Source organism: Danio aesculapii, chromosome 18 (assembly GCF_903798145.1).
Source record: "Danio aesculapii chromosome 18, fDanAes4.1, whole genome shotgun sequence".
In the NCBI taxonomy this organism is placed as follows: Eukaryota; Metazoa; Chordata; class Actinopteri; order Cypriniformes; family Danionidae; genus Danio; species Danio aesculapii.
The window spans coordinates 32,327,886-32,354,162 of NC_079452.1; the positions used below are offsets into that span (position 1 = coordinate 32,327,886).

Below are 26,277 nucleotides of genomic sequence, written 5' to 3' on the forward strand. Positions count from 1 at the left end.
TCCACCATTTTTATGTTGTTAAATTGAAAAAAAAGCACTGGGTGTGCTTATATCACCCCAATATGACGGTCTATACATGCACATATGTCTGTCTAAACAGCTTGAAAAGTAGATTTTTTACCATAGGTGCGCTTTAATGCAGAATTACCCTTCCAAAAACACCATAAAATAAGCAAATTTGGCAACACTTTTTCAGAGAACAAACACAAAATACATTCAATTAAATGCATCCTACAAATAAAAAAACAGGAAATGTAATTATGTATTATGAAGAGATTTTTGTTTCTATTTAGATTTTATAACATAGCACTGGATGAAATAGAACAAATAAAGCGAAAATAAATATTCATAATTAATGGAATCTATCTTTTAAAGGGATAGTTCACCTCTAAAATAAAAATTGTCATCATCTACTCACCCTTTACTTGTTTCAAACCTTTATGAGTTTTATTCTTCTGTTAAATAGGTTTAGACATTTTGAAAAAATGTTGGAAACCTATAACCAGTGACTTCCATAGTATTTGTATTTCCCAAACAGCTTTTTTTCAGAATATCATGTTAGTTGAATGAAGAAACTCATAAAGGTTGAATAGCCTTTAACCATTTTAAATTTACATTTCTGGCTGCACTATCCCTTTAGGCATTGTAGGGTCTTTCCTAATAACCGTTTTAAAATTGTGTAAACCTGGTTTTAAAAACACATAATTAAACAGTTTATGTGTGTATAAAGATTTGTTGCTCACCAAAGCTGCATTTTGTAAATCCAAAAAATTATTAACATTTATATTGGGTAAAAACATTGAAATATATTATAATATAATTTATTTCTGTAATAGTAAATGTGAATTTTCAGCATTATTAAAGATTCCCTATAGGGATGTTTCTGTGAGGAGATACTGTTTATCAGTATAATGTTGTCGTATAAAATTGCAGTCTCTGTTGTCGCTCCTGGTCAATTTAATGCACACTTGCTGAATAAAAATGCCAGATTAATATTGACCTTGATTTATTATTACCAGATTTGAATATTGATTTAAATAAACTGTGATCAGCCTGAAAAAAAAACACAGTTCAAGTCAAAATTACTGTAAATTTCTTTTTCAAATATTTACCAAATGTTTAACAGAGCAAGGAATTTTTCACGGTATTTCCTATAATATTTTTTCTTCTGGAGAAAGTCTTGTTTTATTTTGGCTAGAATAAAAGCAGTTTTTAATTTTAAAAACTATTTTAAGGTCAATATTATACGCCCCCTTCAGCGATCGATTTTGATTTAGATTTTATATATATATATATTTATTTATTTTTTTATTTTATATATATATTTTTTTATTTTATATATATATTTTTTTATCTCCGATTGGCCCCTAATTACCCTAACTTGCCTAATTAACCAAGTTAAGCCTTTAAATGTCACTTTAAGCTGAATACTAGTATCTTGAAAAATATCTAATAAAATATTTTTACTGTCATCATGGCAAAGATAAAATAAATCAGTTATTAGAAATGAGTTATTAAAACTATTATGATTAGAAATGTGTTGAAAAATCTTCTCTCCGTTAAACAGAAACTGGGAAAAAAATATACAGGAGGGCTAATCATTCTGACTGCAATTGAATAATTAGTCTCTTCTCTTCATAATGTGTGTGTGTTATTGTATTAGATCACGAGGCTGTGCGCAGAAGAAGCTGCTGCACAGGAACAGACGGGTCAAGTGGAGGAGTGTCTGAAGAACAACCTACTGAAAATTAAACAGGAGGAGTGCAAGACGGTACTGAACATCCTAAAACATGCTTCAGCTCACAAACACTGCTTTCCTCCGCATCTGTTGCTATGGAAACAGCATCAGTATCTTTTAAAAGCCACAGCCGCCTTTTATGATGAGCAGAGATTCACACTCTTGATCATACATATTTAGCAGGATTTACAGAAAAAACGACCACTAAAATGTCATTCAGTGTAAAGCTTACAGGCATATTTACAGCAGGAATCATTTGACGACATATTAAAGACTGTAATGATCACAATGCAGCACCAGAAACTAATTAATTGTCATTTTAATTGCCACTTTTCTGTGATTTAGTTGTTTTCTCATTTGTCAGAAAGGTATTTTTGAAATTTGAAAATATAGAAAGAATTGAATACGATCACTTACCCCCATCATTTATTTACTGTTTAATTGTTTCAGGTCAGAATAAGCATGTTGTTTAATTTTTGCAAAGATATATCTGTTAGACCAAATCATGATTAATCATTATTTTTCCCATTGTTATATATTATTCCAATATATACCCACCGGTCCTACTGCACCCAACCTGGTCTGAGCTGGGATCGAACTGGCTGTTCTTTATATAGGAGTCTGTTGCTCTAACAAGGAGGCTAAAGACCATGGCCTCTAGCGTCTGTCGCCAGAGCACCTTTTGAGGTCAGAGGAGTGAGGTTTACCTGCATAGCACTTCCACTAGCTGGCCTCCGTAACACTCACCCCCCTAAACCTCACCCCCATCCTGGACAAGTCCCCATGTGTAACACACCAATCCTACTGTACCCAACCCAGTCTGAACTGGGATAGAACCGGCAATTCTTTATATGGGCGTCTGTTGCTCTAACAAGGAGGCTAAATATCATGGCCTCTAACGTTTATCGCTAGAGCACCTTTAGAGGTCAGAGGAGTGAGGTTTTTTACCTGCATAGCACTTCGCTAGCTGGCCTCCATTACACTTACCCCCTAGACCTCACATCCATCCCGGGCGAGCCCCCAAGTGTAATCCACCAGTCTTACTGCACTCAACCTGCACTGAGCCGGCATCAAACTGGCAATTCTTTGTCTGGAAGTCAGTTGCTCTAACAAGGAGGCCAGAGATCATGGCCTCAAACGTTTATCGCTAGAGCACCTTTAGAGGTTTAGAGGAGTGAGGTTTTTTACCTGCATAGCACTTCGCTAGCTGGCCTCCGTTATACTTACCCCCTAGACCTCACATCCATCCCGGACGAGCCCCCAAGTGTAATCCACCAGTCTTACTGCACTTAACCTGCACTGAGCCGGCATCAAACTGGCAATTCTTTGTCTGGAAGTCAGTTGCTCTAACAAGGAGGCTAAAGACCATGGGTTACATACAATGTATATACATATAGTACATGTTATGACTTTACCTAGTTAATGTTTTTCTAAAGGAGCTGTTGACATGAAATTGTACCAGATTTTGGTGAAAACCCAAACAATTCAAACATACAATAAAAAAAAAGGTTATGTGTAATAACACTGGAATGGCACAAAAAGAAAGTACTGAACATCTGAAATGTATTTAATATTTTGTTTAAAAGGTGCATAAAAAAGGTAAAATTGTCATTTTTGACGGCTTGAAGACACCTGGTAAATTTCTGGATGGTTCTGTGGGTCTCTTTTATCAACTTTAGTTCTTATTTTTTATTGGGTTCAGGTCAGGTGATTGGTTGGGCCATTCTAGCAGCTTTATTTTCTTTTAGGAAACCAATTGGTCATTGTCTTGCTGAAATGTCCACCCTGGTTTCATCATTATATAGTAATGTAGGTGTTGGGACTAAAGCAGCTAATATTCATTTAGCAGGGCTGCTGAATTACTACTGAGAGATTTTAGCTGCTGGCTGGGCTTTCCATGCCTTTCTACACCTCTCTTTCTTCATGTGTTCTATACGTTTTCCCTGTGTTATTTGCTTTTATTACATATAACTTAGTTTCTAACCTAATCACTTTTGTTTTATTTGCATGTATCGGTTCCTTTGGTTGTTACTAACATCTGGTGAAAATTTCAAGTCAACAGCAATTGTTTTACATTCGTATGAGTCTACAGAGTTATAGGTTGGGAGTATTCCAATGAATCACACACTATTATAACAGTCAGACAGACCAAGTTTGTGTTCACCCACTAAGTGTTGTTGACATGTACAGCTTTAGTGTCCACATTTGTCTGATTTATTTCATCCTCTTCTCCATGTGTAGGAGGTGTTAAACATGCTCAAAGAAAGCAAAGCGGACATATTTGTGGATCCTGTATTGCACACGGCCTGCGCTCTGGATCTAAAACACCACTGTGCAGCCATCAACCCCGGCAGAGGACGGCGTGAGTATTTAATTTACGTTATGAGATCAAAATAGACTTTATTATGATTTGTATGAAATATATCACTAGAAATATATTACCATATTAGCACTGTATATGAAATGTATATTACAACTAAAAATGTTTAAATATTATTAGCCCTGGATTACGTCTCAAATATTTTCTGACTGTCGTGTGTGGTAATATAAGCTAACATAATACACATGTGTGGTACTATATACTACGAGCTAACATTATTATATATCAGTCACTATATATAAAACATAAACAAAAACAAATCTTTAAAGTGCAAAAGCATTGACTGTGTGATAGTCTTTTTTACATTTATAAAATAAGATGAAGTTAATTCCAATCACACAATCAAAAGTGCCTTTTTCTCATAGCAGTGACTTTGTTAAACAGTTGTTTTTTTTTACAAGAAGTAAAATTGAGTGAAATTTTTTGTTTTTTTTGCCAACAAAAGTAAATCCAGAGCAGAACAATTGTGTTGTGAATGAATCAATAGTTGAGTTTCCACCCTACCATGAGAAGAATCTTATCAAAGTTCGCAAAAGAAAGAAAAAATCTCATGCAGATTAGGTGCATTTCCATCAGGTTGTTAGAGTGGCTGACTGTAGTATTGGTAACCCAGCAACCAACAGTAAAGAAGCCAAGCAGTCATCAGAGTTTATTCGTCAAATGCATTTCCATTTTCCATTACTTGCATGAACCCTTTTTCACACAAGTTCAAAACCACCTCAAGCAGTTCTATTTTCTTGTTGCACAAATTAAGGACATTTTCATTACTTGTTTATCATGCAATAATTCAAAATGCACATTAATACCAGCCAATGGAAGCCAAGCTAATGATTCAATGATCCATTCATAAACAAAGTGACTTGGTTTGTTTTTAAATGAATCAGTCAAACTGACTGAATCGCTTGAATCAATAGCCCCTTTCACATAGTGATATCGGTAAATATCTGAGAAAATTTCTGGAACGACTTTACTGGTAATTTTAAAAAAGCGCTGTTCACACAGGCGAGGGCTTTCCGGAATTTTTCCCAGAAAAGAGCAATCACACATCCATTTCAAAATACTGGTAAATTCTGATTCATGATTAACCAGAAATGAGCTCTAAACAGCTGCACTTGTATTCGCAAACATAGAAGGGGTCTGGTGTTTGTGTTTTGTGTAGAAGGGGTCCGGTGATTCCGCTTTTATTTAAAGCTTTATCATTTATGCAGCTGCTTTGTGAGACATCCAGAGGCAGAAACGTGAACCACAGCTAAATGTTTACACACTTGACTACATTACAAATTCTGTAGATGGATACGTATTGTGAACAACTTATATGAAAATGTGGAGGAACACTTTCACATGTCGAGATGTACATAATATGTGTGTGTGCTGGTACTCACCGGCTGCTTCACGTGCACACGCGTTAAGCAACTAAAGCGAAGCTTGAAGGTCAACTAACAGCGGTTTATCATAAGCATTTTAATTATTTTAATTATTTACACAGTTGGCATTAAGAAGGAACATAGAAATGTTATCTGACTAACATCTAGCAGATAAATGTGTCTGGAAAAATATTCATATTTTCATAAACCGCGTATATGTGAATGCGTCTGAGTGTTCTGATTGGCTGGAGTAGACGTCTCACGTCAGCGCGTGCTGGACATGAGCAGGCTCTTTTCGGCAATCTTCCTTCTGCGCTCACACAGTGCAGCATTCTGGCAAATTACCGTTAATGTTACAACTTCTCTTTCCGGGAAATTGCCGGAATGAATTTACCGGTATTTTCAAAAAGGGCCTGTTCACACATACAGACCTTTTTCCGGAAAGGTCTTTGTGTGAAAGGGGCTATTGATTCAGTCAATTGCAAAACAGGGACTTCCGCCCCCTACTGGTGATTTAGTGTCATGTTTATTTATCTGTAATGTGCCCAAGCAAGCAAAAAAAGCTTGATATAAATAAAATATTTTAAAAAAATAAATAATAAATTCAGTTGTTTTCTTTGTCAATATCGCACACATTTTCTGAATATTTTGTTAATTTCTATCAAATGCATCATTACAACTGTTTCATGTTTAATTCAAGATGCCTAGAATAGAAAACTGGGATGTGGATGAATGTTTCTGTGTCGGTGAATAGAGGAATAAAATCTGGATTGTGTTGTTTTTCTTCTCCTTAACTCATTTGGAGTGTCTGATTCCTTCTGTTTTGTCAGAAATGTCGTGTCTGATGGAGGCTCTGCAGGACAAACAGGTGCGTCTGCAGCCTGAATGTAAGAGAAGATTACAGGACCGCATAGACATGTGGAGCTACGCAGCCAAGGTCAGTACACACATAAGGAATTCAGATGCTGCTTTTTTTTGTTAAATACAATATTAAGTATAAGAATGAAAAAATTATTATACAAAAATTATTCATATTGATATTTATATTAATGTTAATAAATCATATACAGTTGAAGTCAAAATGATTCGCCTTTCTGTGAATTTTTTTCTTCTTTTTCCAATATTTCCCAAATGATGTTTAACAGAGGAAGAACTTTTTTACAGTATTTCCTATAATGTTTTTTTTCCTCTGGAGAAAGTCTTATTTGTTTTATTTCGGCTAGAATAAAAACAGTTTTTTAGATTTTATAAAATCATTTAAAGGTCAATATTATTAGCCCCCCATAAGCAATTTTTTTTTATTGTCTACAGAACAAACCAAACAGTTATACATTGATTTGCCTAATTACTCTAACTTGCCTAATTAACCCAGTTAAGCCTTTAAATGTCACTTTAAGCTGATACTAGTATCTTGAAAAAGAGTTTGATACTATTATGATTCTTACTAATATTGAAAATATATATATACGTTGTATTTTATTGCTATAATTATTTCTGAAAAGCTTTTCATTTTGAGAAGTCCACTTTCACTTTGAGGAGCACTTTGATTTTAGTTATTCAAATTTTATTAAATCCGCAGGGTCCTAAAAATATTAAAAGTTGATAAATTAGTTATGAGAAAATTAAGGCTCTTAAAAGGTATTAAAAAGTCTTAATCGCTTTTTCACGAGGTCTTAAATTTTGTTCAAGTGTTGTCCAAAGTGTTTGACTCCAAAAAAGCATAAATATATTTATTTTCCTCCTAATATTACCAACTGCGTGCTCAATCCACATGAATGGTTCGGGCAGGGGCGCGTCCGGCCAAGCTCCTCCATCCGTGTGATGTCATGTAATTTTCAACTAACGCGGGAAGGTGATGTGACGCTCTTCACATGTAGCGAAAACCATAGAGCGATAATGTCTCCTGGTTGGAAAAAGAGGAGTTTAAACAGTGGCTGAAGCCTGTCGCTGAAAACAATTCAATTCACCTTTATTTGTATAGCGCTTTTACAAGGTAGATTGTGTCAAAGCAGCTTCACATAAAAGGTCATAGTGAATAGGAACAGTGTAGTTCAGTTTGTAGTGTTTAAGTTCAGTTCAGTTGAGCTCAGTTCAGTGTGGTTTAATAATCACTACTGAGAGTCCAAACACTGAAGAGGAAATCCAACGATGCGCAGCTCTACAGATCCCAAATAATGCAAGCCAGTGGCAACTGCTGTAACTGTAATTTTTTTTTTCAAGCTTTGTTTCTTTCAAGCTTATCTGAGTTCTGTTGCACGGTTGTGCTCCATTCATTTATTTAACTACAACTGTTCATTAACAACTGTTTATTAAGTTAAAGCTTTGATACTGATTAGAACTTGAAGTGGCGATGAAGTCTTAAAATATTCTGTGAAGGTCTTTAAAAAGTCTTAAAAAGGTATTGAAATTACCTTTAGGATTCCTGCATATACCCGGATCATGATCTTATACAATTTTTTTATGCTCAATGTTTTATTTTATTAATTAAATTAGATTTTTATTATTTATTTATTTATAAATATTTTTAAAAGATCTTTTAGGGATATGGAAGGTAGGGTTAGGGAAGTTGTTGTTAATATGCTAAATCTTTTCATCCATATTAACATTGTCATGGGCGACAAGGTGGCTTAGTGGTTAGCACTGTCACCTCCCAGCAAGAAGGTCGCTGGTTTGAGTCCCGGCTGGGTCAGTTGGCGCATGTGTGTGTGTGTGTGTGTGTGTGTGTGTGTGTGTATGGATGTTTCCTAGTGTTTCCTAGGAAGAATATCTGCTGCATAAAATATACAGTATGCTGGATAAGTCGGTGGTTCATTCCGCTGTGGCAACCCCTAATGATAAAAGAGACTAAGCCGAAGGAAAATGAATGATAATATTGCCATAAAATAGCCATACGTTTCTGATGCGGCAATAAACAATCAAGTAAAAGTCCCATAAAGGACATTATGCAAGGTTTAGCTGGAGATAAAGTGTCTTGTGTTTTATTTCTCATATGTCTGTGTGACTCTCTAGGTGGCACCAGCTGAAGGTTTCTCAGACCTCGCTGTACAGGTCATGACGTCTCCATCCAAGAACTACATCCTGTTGATGATTGCTCTGGCGGTCTCCGTCCTATTCCTCATTGGGCTTCTCTGCGGCCGAATCACTAAAAGAGTGACCAGAGAGCTGAAGGACAGGTAGAGCCCATAGAGAATCCACACCTCATTTCCTGTCCTCTTTTCCCCATAAGACTCTGGGATCCGTCAGTGGCGCCGTGGACCCTCTGAATCCCACATTAATCCAAATGGAAAACTCTAGACATTTCCTTGGACAAGTTCAAGATTGTTTTTGGGATATTATGCCTTTATTAATATGATCTTTTTGTTTCGAGAGTGACAGCCTTACTTCTTGACTGTAATACGGTAATGTGTCAATGCAGTATTTTTGTTGTTGGATCATTTTTTTGGTGTCCTTTTTACGAAATGAGTGGTTATCGATGGAGATTTAAAGGGATAGTTCACACAAAAATGTACAATTCACACTATTTACTCACCCTCTTTCTTCCGGTAAACCTGATAGAAGATATTTTTACTCAATTACCTGTTACTGTTTCCAACAAAAATATATTTCTTCAAAATATCTTCTTTTTTGTTTGTCAGACAAAAGTAGGTTTGTAAATGATGCATTTTGTGTGAACTGTCCCCTTTAATCATTCAGAAGCCATTTTATATTAGTTTTTTGAGTCATCAGTAGTATTTTTTTATCTTAAATCACAAGGTGGAATCCACTTTGAATGAGATTTCTTTTTTTTTCATGTGTCTCTGTGAATGGTTTGGCACTGGAAAGGTAAGATGGTTCAGTCTGAGAGATACTGACTCATGAAATATATTTATCAGTCATGTCAAAGACGTTTATCATGTAGAAAAACTTGCTAAGATTATGATTATTTGAAGACCTTTATCTGTGCTAGAAGGTTAAAGTTCAGGATGGTTTGATTAACCAAACTTCTTTGAAGAAATGTTATAATAGTGTACACATCTTTAAGTGAATCTCATGAAAATCTGTCCATGCACAAATATATATATATATATATATATATATATATATATATATATATATATATATATATATATATATATATATATATATATATATATATATATATATATATATATATATATATATATATATATATATACATACACACACACAATGTGTAGCTGTAATCCAGCAGAAAGTTGATTTATTTACATATATAACTAAAGACATGTCATAATATGTTATTTTAATGGCAAATAGGATCTTCTGAGATTCACTTATTGATCAGTGTTATAAAATTTGTTTTGCACATTGAATAATTAAGCGATTAAAATACAAAATTCGATCAGATATTTACATTTTCAGATGAGTTTTGATTGTCCAGGGCCAAGTTTTCAGCGGACTAATGTGTTTTTTGGAGGTACTTTGAATGTTCACAGGACGATTGCACTTTTTTTGATGCTTTGATCTGTTTGGCTGAATTTATTGGCCTTATTTATTGTTTACAACAAATGTGCTGATCTTGGGTTCATATTTGCGTGCCTGTGTATGTATGTGTACAGAGATATAAATATGTTTCAGAACTTATTCATAGCTCAGATCTAATGTTGCCTTTTCTCTTTCTGTGTCATAGCAGTGACAGGAAACCTTCAAACGTCCCAATCAAAGTGGCTCTGTAGGTTTTCAAAACTGTTCCCACACTGTCAAAAGAGATTAGTTACTTTACTTTTAAAAATGGGTAAATCTGTTTGTGGTTGCACGGTGGCTCAGTGGTTAACACTGTCGCCTCACAGCAAAAAGATCGCTGGTTCGAGTACCGGCTGGGCTAGTTGGTGTTTCTGTGTGGAGTTTGCATGTCCTCACCGTGTTGGTGTGGGTTTCCTCCGGGTGCTCCACAGTCCAAAGACATGCGCTATAGGTGAATTGGATTAACTAAGTTTGCCGTAGTGTATAATTGTGTGTGTGAATGGGAGTGTGTATAGGTTTCCCATTACTGGGTTGCAGCTGAAAGGGCAACCGCTGCATGAAACAAATGCTGGAATAGTTGGCGGTTCATTTCGCTGTGGCGACCCCTGATAAATAAGCCGAAAGAAAATGAAAGAATGAATAAATCTGTTTAATCTGATGCAACAAGTTGACTTTACTTTAAACAGTGAGTACATCCATAGTAACTGGGAACGTTAAATTGACTTAATATTTAAAATTAAGCACATGATTCATTTACTTAATTTTAAGGCAAACAGGTTTACTTATATTTTTAAGTAAAGTCAACTAATACCTTTAAAAGCAAAGGGTTTACACTGCTTTTTAAGTAAACAAACGAATCACTTTTTACAGTGCACAAACATCTCAAGTATGAAAAGAAGTGAGGCTTGTCTTCATTTATTACTGTTACTCTGACTATAACTGTGATGATTGATGATATGCATAACATTTACTCAACACAAGTTTTTTTTTCTAAAATATTCATGCATGCTCCTCTCAATACTTATTCAGTATAGATAAAGCTGGAAAATTAAGTATGGATCATGTGACCATTTTTCTCAAATTTCTAAAGGTGCTGTTGACTTGATATTTTTGCTGGATGTTGGTAACAACCAAGGAAATCCATATGTGCATACACAAATTAAGTTGTGCATTATAAAATGAAATGAAACAAAGAAAAAGTATTGAACACATGAATAAAGGAAGGTGTAGAAAGGCAGTGAAAGCCCAGACAGCAGCTGAAATCTCTCAGTAGTTCTTTAGCAACTCTCTGCCCTACCTCATTTAATATCAGCTGCTTCAGTCCAACATCTACATTAGCAGGAGGATGAAGATGAAACCAGGGTGGAAATTTCAGCAAGACAATGATCCAAAACACAACCAAGGAAACTCTCAAATGCTTTTCAGATAAAAAAAATCAGGCTGTAGTATGGCCCAGCCAATCACCTGACTCGAATCCAATAGAAAATACAAATTAAAGCTCAGATTTGATAGACGAGACCCACAGAACCATTAAGATACACTTTTGAAGTCTGTGAAAAACTCACACCTGAGTAATGCATGTGACTTCATTCTCCATATGAGAGGCGTCTTTAAGCTGCCATCACCAAAACAAGCCTTTTATATAAAGTATTAAATACATTTCAGTAGTTCAGTACTTTCTCCTTGTTTGTATTGTTTTGGTTTTCACCAAAATCTGCTTTAATTCCATGTCAACAGCTTCTTTAGAAATATTATTCCCAGGAAAAAACATGACACATTCAATACTCTTTCCCCGCTGTATATATGAAGAGTTCAGATGAAAAAAGCTCTAAATGCCATTTAAAAATTTCTTCAAAAATGAGGATTTTTTTTCTCAGGCTGCTGTGTGTAAGTTCAGTAATTTTCTTTTCATAGGTTATTTTCATTGCTTTTAAAGTGAAATACCTGAACATTAATGTGGAAAGTTGAAAAAAATGCATCATATATATATATATGATGCATTTTTTTCAACCTTCCACATTAATGTTCAGGTATTTATCAGGTAATAGTCATATATATATATATGACTATTTTGCTGAATGGCACATTTGTACCAAATTCGGTGTAGATAATGTTGCCTATTTCCATGTAAACAGTATTTAATAGTGCAGATATTCATTTTTGTACTATTACTTAAATTATGAATTTTGTGGGATTCACACTTTCATGTTTTTGACAGGAGCTTCATGTTTTTTTAGGGGTTTTTAACCTTTAATGGATAGAACAGTGTAGAGAATTGACAGCTTCAAAGCTTCATGGATTAATTTCGTTTAGTCCTGCATTAAAGGCATGGTTCATCCAAAAAAATTAAATGTTTACATCTTTACCTTTTTTGCAAACCAGCAATCAAACCCCTTTGCTTCTGCTGAAAAGTGTCAACACAATCTCACGGCAATTCGTAACTTTTTGATTTGATGGCTAATTCATACGAATTCGTACGATCTAATTCGTACAATTTAGTACGATTTGCTCATCCCCCAATGACGGTTAGGTTTAGGGGTGGGGTTAGGTGCCACGCCTACTTTTTAAAATCGTACTATTTCGTACGACTGAACTCGTACGAATTCATACGAGTTAGCCACTAAACTGACAAAACGTAAAATACTTACGTTTTCTCGTGAGATCAGGCTGGGATAACCAGACACTTTTGATTCCCATTCACTTCAATTTAGTTCAATTCATCTTTATTTTTTAGCACTTTTACAGTGTAGATTGTGTCAAAGCAGCTTAACATAGAAGTTCTAGTAAACTGACACTGTGTCACTCCAGTTTTCAGAGTTAAAGTTCAGTTCAGTGCTGTTTAATTTTCACTGCTGAAAGTCCAAACACTGAAGAGCAAATCCATCGATGCGCAGCTCCACAAGTCCCAAACCAAGCAAGCCAGTGACGACAGTGGCGAGGAACAAACTTGATGAAATCTCTTGACGAAAGTGAAGGAAATAACCTTCAGAGAAACCAGGTTCAGTTGGGCATGACCATTTCTCCTCCAGCCAAACTTCTTGTGCAGAGCTGCAGTCTAGGCACCGGAGGCTGGAGAACGCTGGACGTCCATCCTGAGAGAACTACAGGTGTGAGTAGGTCACGGGCAGGTGTTCAGGCTGGCCCACGGCATCAATGCGGAGACTCGTTTGTCACTGGAGTCTTTCAGGAATCAGTCTCATGCACTCCATGACCACCACAGCATCAGCTCAGGATACGGCCCGGTCTAGGATTATGGAGATCTCGGGATAATGAAAAACAGACTAATTTAAGCGTAGATGTCGTTCAAATTATAATGTCGTTAGAGAAGTGTACCTGAAAACGAATATACTTCCATTGTATATTTTTGTCCATACATCTACAGTCAATGGGAAGCAAAATGGTTTGGTTACCAGCATTCTTCAAAATATTAAAATATACAACTATATATTAAAAATTGGTTTTGAACTGCATGAGGCTGAATATGACAATGACTTTTGCCCCTTTAACACATTCAACAATATCCTAGACTCCAAAATGTGGGAACAGATTTGAACATCAGACTTTTTTTTTTAGCATTTCAGTGTTACTCTGTAAATAACAGATCTAATCTGCAAATCACACACAAGATTTCTGGATGACTACAATTTGAATTGTAAAATCTTTGACTATATATTGTAGATAGGTAAACGTTCAAATTTACGTTATTTCAGATATATTTCATGTTTTTTAGACATCATGATTGGTCGTTTGTTTCAAGATATACTTTGTTGAGTTGTGGAGGTTGAGTTGAGTTGGTTCTTTACCATTTCACAAACAACTGGATGTGTTTTTTTGTTTGTTTTGTTTTGTTTTTTTTACTTTGGACACCACTGGACTGTAAAAACTCACAAAGCCGACTGTGATGGGTCATCATTCACCCTTTTAAAACCATCTCAATCTGGACTGTGTGGGAATCAAGTGATCCTTACATCGGAAAGTGCATGAAATAAGGAGTCTTTTCATGTCTTCAAACTTCTATGCTCGTTTCTCTTTGAGGAAAACAACATTTCGCTTGGAAGATTTGTTATTTTTTAATGCATTTGATTCCATTGTGCATACAGATCATATTGCCTGAGCAAATGTAGGACGTCCAGTTCATCCCTGTTGTAGAAACATCGAGTCATTGAGTCCCATTTTGGAGACATTTCTGAAGCCAAAAGCACTAAATGAGAGACATTACTCTGAGAAGTGAGCGATTCCTATCAGTCATATACAGTGCAGAGCCAAAGATGATCCTGCTTTGTTTGAAACGGCCTTTCTCTGCTCTTCTAGAAAGCAAAACTACTTCTGCTGGATGCCTGTTCTCATCTTAACACTAAAACTGACTAAACATTAGAAGACATTTTCTCAGTTTCTACATTTTGCCTTGTATCATTAATGTGACAAATCAGATTCTTTGTTCTCTAATTCTGTACAGATGATGAATTATCAGTTTAATAAAATGCTGTAGATTTTCGTATCCAGCTTCGTTCGCAGTTTTGTTGAAGTGTGTGATCCTGTTATTTTCAGACAAAGGTTATATGGTAACATTTTCTGTGTGGAGTTTGCATGTTCTCCCCGTGTTGGGTTTTCTCCGGGTGCTCCGGTTTCCCCCACAGTCCTATGACATGCGCTATAGGTCAACTGGATTAACTAAATTGGCCGTAGTGTATGTGTGTGTGTGTGTGAACGTGAGCGTGTATGGGTGTTTACCAGTACTGGGTTGCGGCTGGAAGGGCATCCGCTGCATAAAACATATGCCTGAATAGTTGTCGGTTCATTCCACTGTGGTGACCCCTAATAAATAAGGGAATAAGCTGAAAGAAAATGAATGAATGAATGGTAACATTTTACAATAAGGTCTCATTAATATTTAATAAATTTGTTTATGTCTAACGAATAATATTAAGTGGTGGATTTCTTTTTTATATATATATTTTAAAGGATTTATTCATATATGTTGAAATGAACTTGAGCTGATATTCGTGTATACTGTTGTCTAAAAACGGCAGGGAGCTCTCTGGAACTTTCACATTGTCGCCCACTGAAGCTAAGCAGGGCAGTGCTTGGTCAGCTCCATTGAGTGCATTGTGTCTGACATTGCATCTCAGCTTGCATCATAAAGGCTGCATTCAGGTAATATTGGCCTGGTCAAGATGGGAGGCCACATGGGAAAGCTAGGTTGCTGCCGGAAGTGGTGTTAGTGAGACCAGCAGGGGGCGCTCAACCTGCAGTCTGTTTGGGTCTTTTGAATGAGACATTAAGTCGAAGTCCTACCAGTCTGTGGTTGTTAAAAATCCCAGGATGGTTTCACAAATGGATCACGAATCCAGTCTTGTGTTTCTTTGATATATTTAGTCAATGGGTCAATATGTTTTAATTTTCCTTAAATGCAAAAATTATTGGAATATTAATTAAATATCATGTTCCATAAAGATATTTAGTAAATTTCATGCTGTAAATATATCAAAACTCAATTTCTAAATAGTAATATGCATTGCTAAAGACTTCATTTAGAGAACTTTACAAGTGATTTTCTGAGTATTTTGATATATACATTTTTTACCCTCAAATACAATAAAATATTTTAATTTGTTCAAACTTATTTAAAATGAGCTGAAACGAAACAATTCTTGAGATTTTTTTAGACGACCTAATTATTTTATGTTCAATGAACTTGCATGTGGAAACAAAAACTACATTATACCTACAATATTGGGAGAAATGGATTGTACTTATGCCTTTACACAGTGTAATCTGATTTCTATATGTATTTGTTAATGTGACCTGTAAGGAAATATGCGACCAGTCAACTGTTCATTTAAGTTCCGGTGTTTTATTGTACTACTTATTTATTATTATTATTATTATTTATTTTTTATTTATTTATTATATGTATCTTTTTTCCTTGTTTTTTCTTTAAAAAACGAGAAATAAAAATAAAGTATAAAAAAAAAAAACTACATTAACTTAATGGGTTTGTGTTGGGACAACATAAATGAATTGTGTGGAACCCTGCATTTTTTTTAACAGTGTACCAGATTTAATATAGTTGTATCTCAGCTAAATTTTGTCTCATCCTATTACACATCTATGCAATGCTCATATAAACAGCCTTCAGGTGAACTATACTTTTAATTTAATGAAAACTGACACTTTTGATTGTTTTTTTTTTTTTTTTGGTCCATATTTAAAGGCAATATTTCCTTGTTTCCCCTAATGACTTGATGACTTTGACTTGATGTACTAAAATAACTAAATATTTCATTTCAAATAATAAAAATTAAATGGCTACATACTTAAAGCTAATAAAAATGAAAAAAAGAGGAAAATTATAAAATATCACAAATACTAAAATGAATTTTCGTTGTTCATGTTAACAATCATTCGTTTTCCTTCAGCTTAGTCCCTTATTTATCAGGGGTCACCACAGCAGAATGAACCACCAACTATTCTGGCACGTTTTACGCAACGGATACCGTTCCAGCCATAACCCATAACTGGAAACATTCACACACACTATACACTACGGCCAGTTTAGTTCATTCAATTGACCTATAGCGCATGTGTTTGGACTGGAGACCGGAGCACTCAGAGGAAACCTACGCGAACATGAGGAGAACATGCAAACTCCACACAGAAATGCCAAAAGCCCAGCTGGTACTTGAACCAGTGACCTTGCTGTGAGGTGACAGGGCTAACCACTGAGCCACTGTGCCGCCTTCATGTTAACATGCAGCAAATAAAACAACACAAACACTATGAAAACATCATCAAGTTTCACAAGAGTCTGTGATTCACCTTTAAAAAGAAGCAATGAATCTGAGATGAGGAGTTCAGAACGTCTCATTAGAGTCAGAGGAAGACACTGCAGAGATGATCAATTAGTCCTGGAAGATCTTAAATGCACAACCTGCAGAAAGCCAAAACCGTCTCATTTTACTACTTAAACATGACCTGTTTCTGCGTCTTATTAGACAAATAAAAGCTTCTTTAGGACAAGAATTGTAACTGAGCTCATGATATGATCCTAAAACAACTGTTCAAGGCCTGAGGATTGCTGTCACTTGGGTCGCTGCCATCAGTTATTATGATAATGAAAAGCTCTATGCATAAAATAATGAGGCACTTGTCTTAGTCAAAGCCAGTCTTCCTCTGCATTAAGAGGCTTATGTAACCCAGGAGGACCTGGATAATGAGAGTCCCGCTACTCAAAATGGCATAACATGAATATCAGAATGGCTTAGTGTGTGATTTGTCTTCTTCTTCTGGAGCCTCATGAACAAAACCTGAAGATCACGTTTACAAGTATAATTTGATCTGATCCAAAGAGCATCATGGAAACAAGAAGATCTGATTATCTGTGCAAAGAGTCACATGATCAACTCTTACTTGATTAGTGACCTGGAAATAGTGTTTAACTGCACTGGTCAAAGTATTTTCCCATTTGATTTTCTGTGCTAGTGTTAACATGAACCAAACAAACCAGATATGAGGTGAATTTCAACATTATAAACTTTAATTAAAGGCAACACTAAACTTCTTGTCCTAACTACTTATTTAAAATGAGCTGAAATAACAAAGCTCTTGTTTTTGTGGGGGGACAACTTGATTGCTTTATGTTCAATCTACTTAAATTTGTAAAAACAATTAAGTTAACTTTATTGATTTGTGTTGGGACAACTTTAAGGAATTGTGTGGAACCCAGGAGTACATGAAACTAAAAAAGACTGAATACTTTATTTGACAGTAGTCTACTGTACATTTTGGCTTTAATGAGGGAAGAACTACAATCCTGTGGAACAATATTTATTCATTCATTTTCCTTCGGCTTAGTCCCTTATTTATCAGGGGTCGCCACAATGGAATGAACCCCCAACTATTCCAGCATAACACCCATACTCTCTCATTTACACTCATACACTACGGCCAATGTCTTTGGACTGTGGGCGAAACCGGAGCACCCAGAGGAAACCCACACCAACACGGGGAGAACATGCAAACTCCACACAGAAATGCCAACTGACCCAGTCGGGACTCGAACCAGCGACCTTCCTGATGTGAGGAAACAGTGCTAACCACTGAGCCACCGTGCCGCTGTGGAGCATTACACATTAGTAAAAACAACAAAACAAAATATAACTATTTAAAGTTGTTGGTTATACCTATATTAAAATATTAGTTCGTGTTTACTGGAAAGTGTTTTGTTAGAGCAAAGAGACCAACTCGCTCTCTGATTGGTGGAATTCAACACACCATCATCAAAGTTTTTTTTTTTTTGCATGAATTACACAATTAAGCATGATTGTTTTAAATATAGTTGCATGCATGCAGACAAATAAGTTCATCAAAGCATATAAACCTACAACCATCAACATTTTAGCTTAAAGCAAGTTTTTCTTTAACCGACTAGTTCACAATGAGGTAAAATTGGTATTATATTCAGACATTCAGACTTTCTCCGAAATGTATTTTCTTCAGGAAAGTATTCTTTGCATATTAAATAGGAAAATCATTAGCAGCCAATGACTATTAAAGCACAACATTGTTCACAGTCAATAAAAGGGTCATGAAACATGTTGATATGTATATATATATATATATGTGTGTGTGTGTGTGTGTGTGTGTGTGTGTGTGTGTGTGTGTGTGTGTGAGTATTTATATATATGTGTGTGTTATATAAATGATGCACGTTGCAAATACACTTTTAGGACACATACTCACATAGCAAAAATTCTCTGGCCTAGATCTGGCCCACACAATCAGCTTTTGCTTGGCCTACATGCTGCAGTGAATTACGGTACATGATTGGACCAAGTCTGGCTTCCATATGTGACGGGGTATTTTTTTTATATGGGACTTTTATTTTGACGGGGCACCAGGTTTTCCTGTGTGTTCGCGGGCAACACAGAAGTGTATGAGAAGGAGATGAGAGAGCGCGAGAGAGACGTGAGACGCAATTGTTCAGTTTTTTTAGTATGTTCTGAAGCGCAGTGATAAACAGAGACTTTTGAAAAGAGATTTTTGCATCAGGAGAGCGCTAATACTACCGTGAGAGGCTGAAGACGGCGGATAGCGGATGTTCGGCTGATAGTGCTACCGGATGGAGAACGGTGTGTGAGCTGAGATCACGAGGGTTTCTGAGCCGTGAGTTTTGTTCTGAACACCATTGTTTTGTGTCATCTGAACTGTGTGCATTTTTTTGAGTCCTGTTGCCTTCCAGAGCTGCTGATAAAACATAGTTTGTAGCCAAAGACATTATTTTCTCTCCCCACGTTGGTTAAGTGCACTCGTTCGTGGGCGAGGGCATTTGTATGAACTGTATGTGAACGTCACACACCGTTCCTGATTTATTTTTGGATTTTTCAATTTTTTGATGTTTTTTTGAAGTGACTGACATGCGTTTCTGCTTGAGTTTTGCCCTGGGAAGCATTTCTTTTTAAGACCTGGGCTGTGCTTGATGTGAAAAAGCTACGTCATTTTTCTTTTTACACCACCAGTGTTTTCTAAAAAGTATAATTACCCTGCCAACCCGACGACATCTTCTTGCAGTCCTGCCTAAGTTGTTTATTGAAGTCATCACAAGTCATCACAAGTCATCACAAGTCATCGCAAGTCATCGCAAGTCATCTCAAGTCATCTCAAGTCATCACATCATATTCATCGTTGCTTCGGGCTGGTACCAACTTCTTTGCTTACACACACACACACACAAAAACTTTTACTGTTTCACTGATACATATATACACTGCATTGAACTGAGTTGTATTGCTTTGAGGACTGAATCACATGAGTTGTTCATAAGATACTTTTGTGAATCAATTGAGTGAATCGTTTGGGATTTAAAGAGTTTATCTGAACTGAGTCAGGTTATTTCAAGGTTTAGTTAAACTGAGTCAAAGGTTCTATTAGAGCTCATTCAGAGTGAATCATTTGAGTTGAACATAAAGAGTCATTCATATAGTACAGAGGTTTAGATCATTCAGAGTGATTTGTGAAATTAATTTGCGTGTTTTGGTATTGAAACTAATTAATTTAGGAAGATTGTCTGGTGAGTTAAACCGGGATTTAACATTACATGTGTGAACATCTGTCATCTGTTTTTTTTGTATTGCATTCTTTATTTAAATATACATTATCCATTTAGAAAATTCCTAACAAAGTAACAAATAAATTAATAGTTAATTGATTTTATGGTCATCATTCATTTGTTCTACTTACCTTGGAGTAGGGGCGTCTCACCCACACTGTTAGGTTTAGGGGAGTGGGAATGTGAATTACTTCTTTCACCTCGCTTAAAGTACTTCGGGTTGGCCACCATACTGACACTTACTTACCTGAAGCCCACTTTTCTAATTCCTGTAGTTTTCAACATAACTGTGTGGGCCAAATAAATACACAAATATAGTGCACATTGAGACTAAAAGCACCGGAAGTGGGGACTGAGATCCTTTCACTTCTAGGTCTTCCAGGGTCACACACAATAATTCTCCCCTACAGGGCGGGACTTATAGCCCGTTACATTTGGCGTCACGAACAGGATAGAATCAGATTGCATTTATTATTACAATAATTTTTTTTTATCTGTCACCGGTCCCAGGGTTACAAGCTGAGACATGGCTGAGCTCGAAGAACTAAGGAAGGAGATGGCAGAGATGAAACGGAGGTTTGAAGAACAGACAGGAGCACTTCAACAAGCCAGAACTGAACAAAGAGAAGCCCTGTCACTAGCGAAAACGGTTATTGAGCATCAAGCTACAGCTCAATCAGTCCCAGCTGCCATCTATATTCCCAGAGAAAGGAAGCTTCCAGAATTCAGTGGTCGTTCAACCAATGCAGGTGAATTGAGCATTGAGGAATGGGTCGCATCAATGAAATCAGCCTTTCAGGTAATGAGAGTGCCTGCAGAAGATCATGTTGAGCTTGTCAAACAACACCTCAAAGGAGAAGCTAAAGCGACAGTGAGGTTTATGGTGGGTGACAGTGAAAAGTCTGCAGATGATATTTTTAAAGTCCTCCAAGACACCTATGGGGACAAAGTGCCAATTGGAACCAGACTGAAAGATTTCTATGAACGGAAGCAAATGCAGGGGGAGACGATACGCTCGTACGCATATGACCTACAAGAAAAACTGACCCAAGTTAAGCGTAGAGAGCCAAACAGAGTGCCAGATGCTGAGAGTGTGTTAAAAGAACAACTTGTTTTGGGTCTTCGAGATGACTTTCTGAGACGTGAAATGAAGAGACGAATTAAGGAAGAAGCAAGTTTGACTTTTGTTCAAGTCATGCAAGCTGCGATCACATGGTCAGAGGAGGAGGAGACACAAACTGTGAACAACCAAAGACCCAGCCCCCGTGTCAGAGTAGTCAATGCAGACACAGAACAAGGTTCATCCAAGTTAACTTTAGAGAAACTCCATGAGGCCATACAGAAGATTGCTGCCCGCCAAGAAGAACTTTATCAGGTGGTGCATGCTAACACAGGAGTGCGACTTCAACAGAGTTGTCCAAGCAGACAGCCCTTGAAGGACAGTGATGGCCGCTATATCTGCTATTCATGCGGCGAACCTGGACACACAAGTAGGCGCTGCCCACATTCTGAATTAATTAGAGTGTCTGATCAGTCACGTCGTTCTACTGAATCTAACCCAGGAAACATTCCAACAAGCACCGTACAGCCTGGCCCATCTGTAATTCGAAGCCATACAGCTGAATGGACTGATGAAGTGACCGATGCTTTTAAAACTGGCGCATTTGGAGACTGTCTGACTATTGAAGTTAACATAGCTGGTGTCAAGACAAACTGTTTGCTGGATACAGGTTCTGAAGTGTCCACTATAACAGAATCACACTTTAGGAGGCATTTCGGGGAACAAGAGCTTCAACTTTCTTCCGCTCACTGGGTTAGGCTTACTGCAGCTAATGGCCTCGACATCCCTGTTCTAGGGTGCTTGCAAGCGGATGTGGAATGCATGGGGAAGGTTCTCTCAGAAAAGTGTATCTTTGTGCTGAAAGACACCAGCTCAGAATCAGAAGAAATGAGGGGACTTTCAGGAATCATTGGGATGAATATTATCAGTGAGTTTAAGTCATTTTTTGTCACAGGAGATGGTGTAAAGGCAGCCAATAAGTATAAACAACCAGCAGAAGCAAAGATAAGGAGAGTTTTAGCAAGTGTCCAGGAAGCTGACTCTAGGAGCCCTGATGGCAAAATTGGGTTTGTCAAGGTTAGTGGGAAGCAAACCATCACCATCCCACCACTAAGTGAAAAGGTGTTTGAAGGGCGTTGCAGAGTGCCGCCCAAAGCAAAGTGCCAGGTGTTAATTGAACCTGCTGCTGATGCAAGTTTGCCAAAGGGACTCCTTGTGGCCAATGTACTAACAAAAACAGCAAATGGCAAAGTTCCAGTACGTGTAATGAACTCAAGCGAGCGAGCCATCAGACTTAGCCCAAGGTGTAGAGTGGCCATCTTGTCTAAACCACAGCAGGTGCTAACTGAGGATACACTGGAGTTTGAAGAAGAGGAAGGGACACTTCATGTTAGACGGGTGGCGAATATCCAAGCAGTCAACAGCTCTAATGATCCACCAGTTCCAGTCCAAGTTAATTATGAGAAGCTCACCCCCTCACAGAGAGAAGAACTGAACCATTTGTTGGCAAAATATAGAGATATATTCTCCACAAATGACAGTGATTATGGATACACACAAGCTGTGACGCATGACATTCACACAGAGGATGCTCCGCCAATAAAACAGAGGCACCGCCGGGTACCACCACAGGTATTCCAAGCTTTTAAAAGACATGTGCAGGACCTCGTGTCACAGGGCATCCTTAAGGAGAGCACGAGCCCCTGGGCGTCTCCAGCTGTGATAGTTGTGAAGAGAGACGGCAGTGTGCGTTTTTGTTGTGATTACCGAAAGCTAAATCGGGTCACATGTAAAGATGCGTACCCTCTCCCTAGAGTTGAAGAGTCCTTGGATGCGCTGGGAAATGCTCAGTTGTTCTCGACCCTGGATCTGACGGCTGGATACTTTCAGGTGGCTGTGAGTGAACGTGACCGCAACAAGACCGCTGTCACCACCCCATTTGGACTGTTTGAGTGGACGCGTATGCCATTTGGGTTGTGCAACGCACCAGCCACATTTCAGCGCCTTATGGGAGTAGTACTTGGGGACCTGGCCTTTGATGTTCTTTTGATATACCTGGATGACATTATTGTATTTTCCAGGGATTTCAGGAGTCACTGTGAAAGACTAGAGCTTGTGTTTGATCGGCTAAAGCGGCATGGCCTGAAGCTTAAACCAAGCAAATGTTTTCTCTTCAAGTCGGAGGTAAAATTTTTAGGCCATGTAATCTCCTCTGAGGGAATCAAAGTTGACAGTGAAAAGGTTAGCGCATTGGATGCTTGGCCTGTCCCTAAAAGTATGAAGGAAGTGAGACAGCTTATTGGATTCATGAGTTATTACCGGCGTTTTGTACCAAAGTTTGCTCAGATAGCAAAACCTTTGCATGCACTGATGGGAGGTAAAGACAAACGGAAAGCTTCTGAGAAATTCATATGGAGTAACGAATGCCAAGCTGCCTTCGACAGATTGAAGTCATGCTTGATGTCGCCACCAGTCCTCGCTTACCCTGATTTCTGTCTTCCATTTATCCTCACAACCGATGGGAGTCACCTGGGCCTTGGAGCTGTATTGAGTCAAAAGCAAGGGGGAGTGGAACGGGTCATCGCGTTTGCTAGCAGGGGCCTGAGAGGGTCAGAGAGAAATGACAAATATTACAGCGCATTCAAATTAGAGCTGTTAGCACTTAAATGGGCCGCAACAGAAAAATTCAAAGAGTACTTGATGTTCTCCAAGTTTACAGTAATTACCGACCATAATCCCTTGCGTTATCTTGAGACCGCTAACCTTGGGGCGGTTGAGCAGCGTTGGGTGGCCCAACTTGCGGAGCTTAATTTTGAGGTCCTGTATAAGCCTGGGCGGTTGAACACAAATGCTGATGCCCTGTCACGACTTCCCTCTAATGGACATCCTGAACAGGAGGACACAGAGAAGGATTTCATCTGTCTGAACTCTGAGGAGGTGCGTGCATGCCTTTGGCCTGCTCAAGGGCCTATGCAGAAAGAGACTGGTGTTAAAGTGGCTGTACAGGCATCCATTAAGCAAGGAATGAGTGGATACAACTGGGATGAAATTAAGGCATTGCAGAGAAGTGATACCTTGATAGGCCCAATATACCATGCCGTATCCAAAAATGAGAGACCAAGCTGTCTGAGTCAGCAAAGTATGCTGCCAGAGTTAAAAAAACTTTGTAGAGAGTTTGAACGTCTTCAGTTGCATCATGGAGTGATGTTTAGATGCATTCTTGACCCAAGAGATGGAGAGCGAATAAGGCAGCTAGTTGTTCCAGCTCTTTTACGCCGATCAGTTTACGACAGCCAGCATGAACATGGAGGCCATTTTGCTGGTAACAGTACTTTAACATTGATGAGACGCAACTACTATTGGCCCAGCATGTCTAAGGATGTCCAAGTGTGGATAGGACAGTGTAAAAGATGTACTCTTGCTAAGGATGTTTTTCCAAGAATCCGATCTCCTATGACATGCAGCAATGTCACAGCTCCACTAGAGGTTCTGGCGATGGACTACACTCAGCTCGAAATGTCGGCCGGAGGATATGAAAATGTCCTTGTTCTGACTGACATGTTTACTCGCTTTACAGTTGCTGTCCCTACCAAAAACCAAACCGCAAATACCACGGCAAAGGCCCTAATCAAACATTGGTTTGTCTACTACGGGTGCCCGGCGCGTTTGCATTCAGATCAGGGGAGATGCTTTGAATCGCAAGTGATCAAGGAACTGTGTAAAGTGTATGGTATCGGAAAGAGCCGTACCAGTCCCTACCATCCTCAAGGAAACTCACAGTGTGAGAGATTTAATCGCACTATGCACGATATGCTGAGAACCTTGCCACCTGAGAAGAAGAAGGACTGGAAAAGTCACTTACCAGAGCTGGTGATGGCATACAATAGTCACGTTCACACGTCCACTGGCTATTCTCCCTTTTACTTGATGTTTGCAAGGGACGCACGCCTTCCTTTAGATGTTCTGGGTGGAAAGGATTTGGAAGAAAGTGATGCAGAGAACTTGGATGAGTGGGTGAAGATTCACCATGGCAGACTAAAGACTGCTGTCGAAGTTGCGAACTCGGTCGCACAAGAAGCCTCTAAAAGACGCAAAAGAGTCTATGACCGCAAGTCCTCTGGAGCGCTTGTAAGACCTGGTGACCGTGTGTTGTTACGCAATCATAAGCATAGGGGCAGAAACAAAATTCAGGACAAGTGGGAACACACACCATACATTGTAGTTAGGCAGAATCATTCAGACATACCTGTTTTTACTATCAAACCTGAAAAGGGGGGTCCATCCAAAGTAGTACACAGGGATCAGCTTCGTCACTGCACATTTCCTTTATTACCATCTACTACTCCACGTAACACCAGAGGTAGACCTGTAAACCAATCAGATTCTGAGGCAGAATTTCCAGATATTGTATGTTTCCCAGCTGCTGCACCTAGACAAAATAGAAATGAAGAGGTGACTGAAGTAAACACAAGGGGAGTAGGACACAGAGAGAGCATAGTGCATGAGCAAGGGGAAATAACAGAATATGCAAATCCAGAAATAGACTTGGGAATACAGGAGTTTTCAGATGATGCTGATACTTCAGATGTCGAATGTGAAAGTGTGCCAAAGCCTAGGCGCTCTCAAAGACAAAGTCGTGGAAAATTACCTATGAGATACAGAGTTGATTATCTGATGAAATAAGGTTAAAAAATGTGAGATTGTAATGTTAGGATTGTATGAACTTGTGAAAAATGTGTATTTTGTTGTACTTGAACACTGTGTTTTTATATTCCAGGGCCAGGCTGACAGAAGATGTCGGTGGTATGGCAGGGTTTCGCAAGGGGGAATATGTGACGGGGTATTTTTTTTATATGGGACTTTTATTTTGACGGGGCACCAGGTTTTCCTGTGTGTTCGCGGGCAACACAGAAGTGTATGAGAAGGAGATGAGAGAGCGCGAGAGAGACGTGAGACGCAATTGTTCAGTTTTTTTAGTATGTTCTGAAGCGCAGTGATAAACAGAGACTTTTGAAAAGAGATTTTTGCATCAGGAGAGCGCTAATACTACCGTGAGAGGCTGAAGACGGCGGATAGCGGATGTTCGGCTGATAGTGCTACCGGATGGAGAACGGTGTGTGAGCTGAGATCACGAGGGTTTCTGAG

General features: G+C 38.0%; 1 protein-coding gene across 1 annotated transcript in view; it reads left to right on the forward strand.

The window, feature by feature from the left end:
- The window catches only part of glg1b (golgi glycoprotein 1b), a 95,908-nt gene extending 86,368 nt beyond the window's left edge, over window positions 1-9,540 (forward strand). The window contains exons 23-26 of the mRNA XM_056478604.1: window positions 1,664-1,771; window positions 3,980-4,100; window positions 6,313-6,419; window positions 8,492-9,540. Coding sequence (XP_056334579.1) covers window positions 1,664-1,771; window positions 3,980-4,100; window positions 6,313-6,419; window positions 8,492-8,659 — 504 coding nt within the window. The 3' untranslated portion in view covers window positions 8,660-9,540. The remainder of the gene's footprint in view (window positions 1-1,663; window positions 1,772-3,979; window positions 4,101-6,312; window positions 6,420-8,491) is intronic.
- Window positions 9,541-26,277: the final 16,737 nt, after the last annotated feature.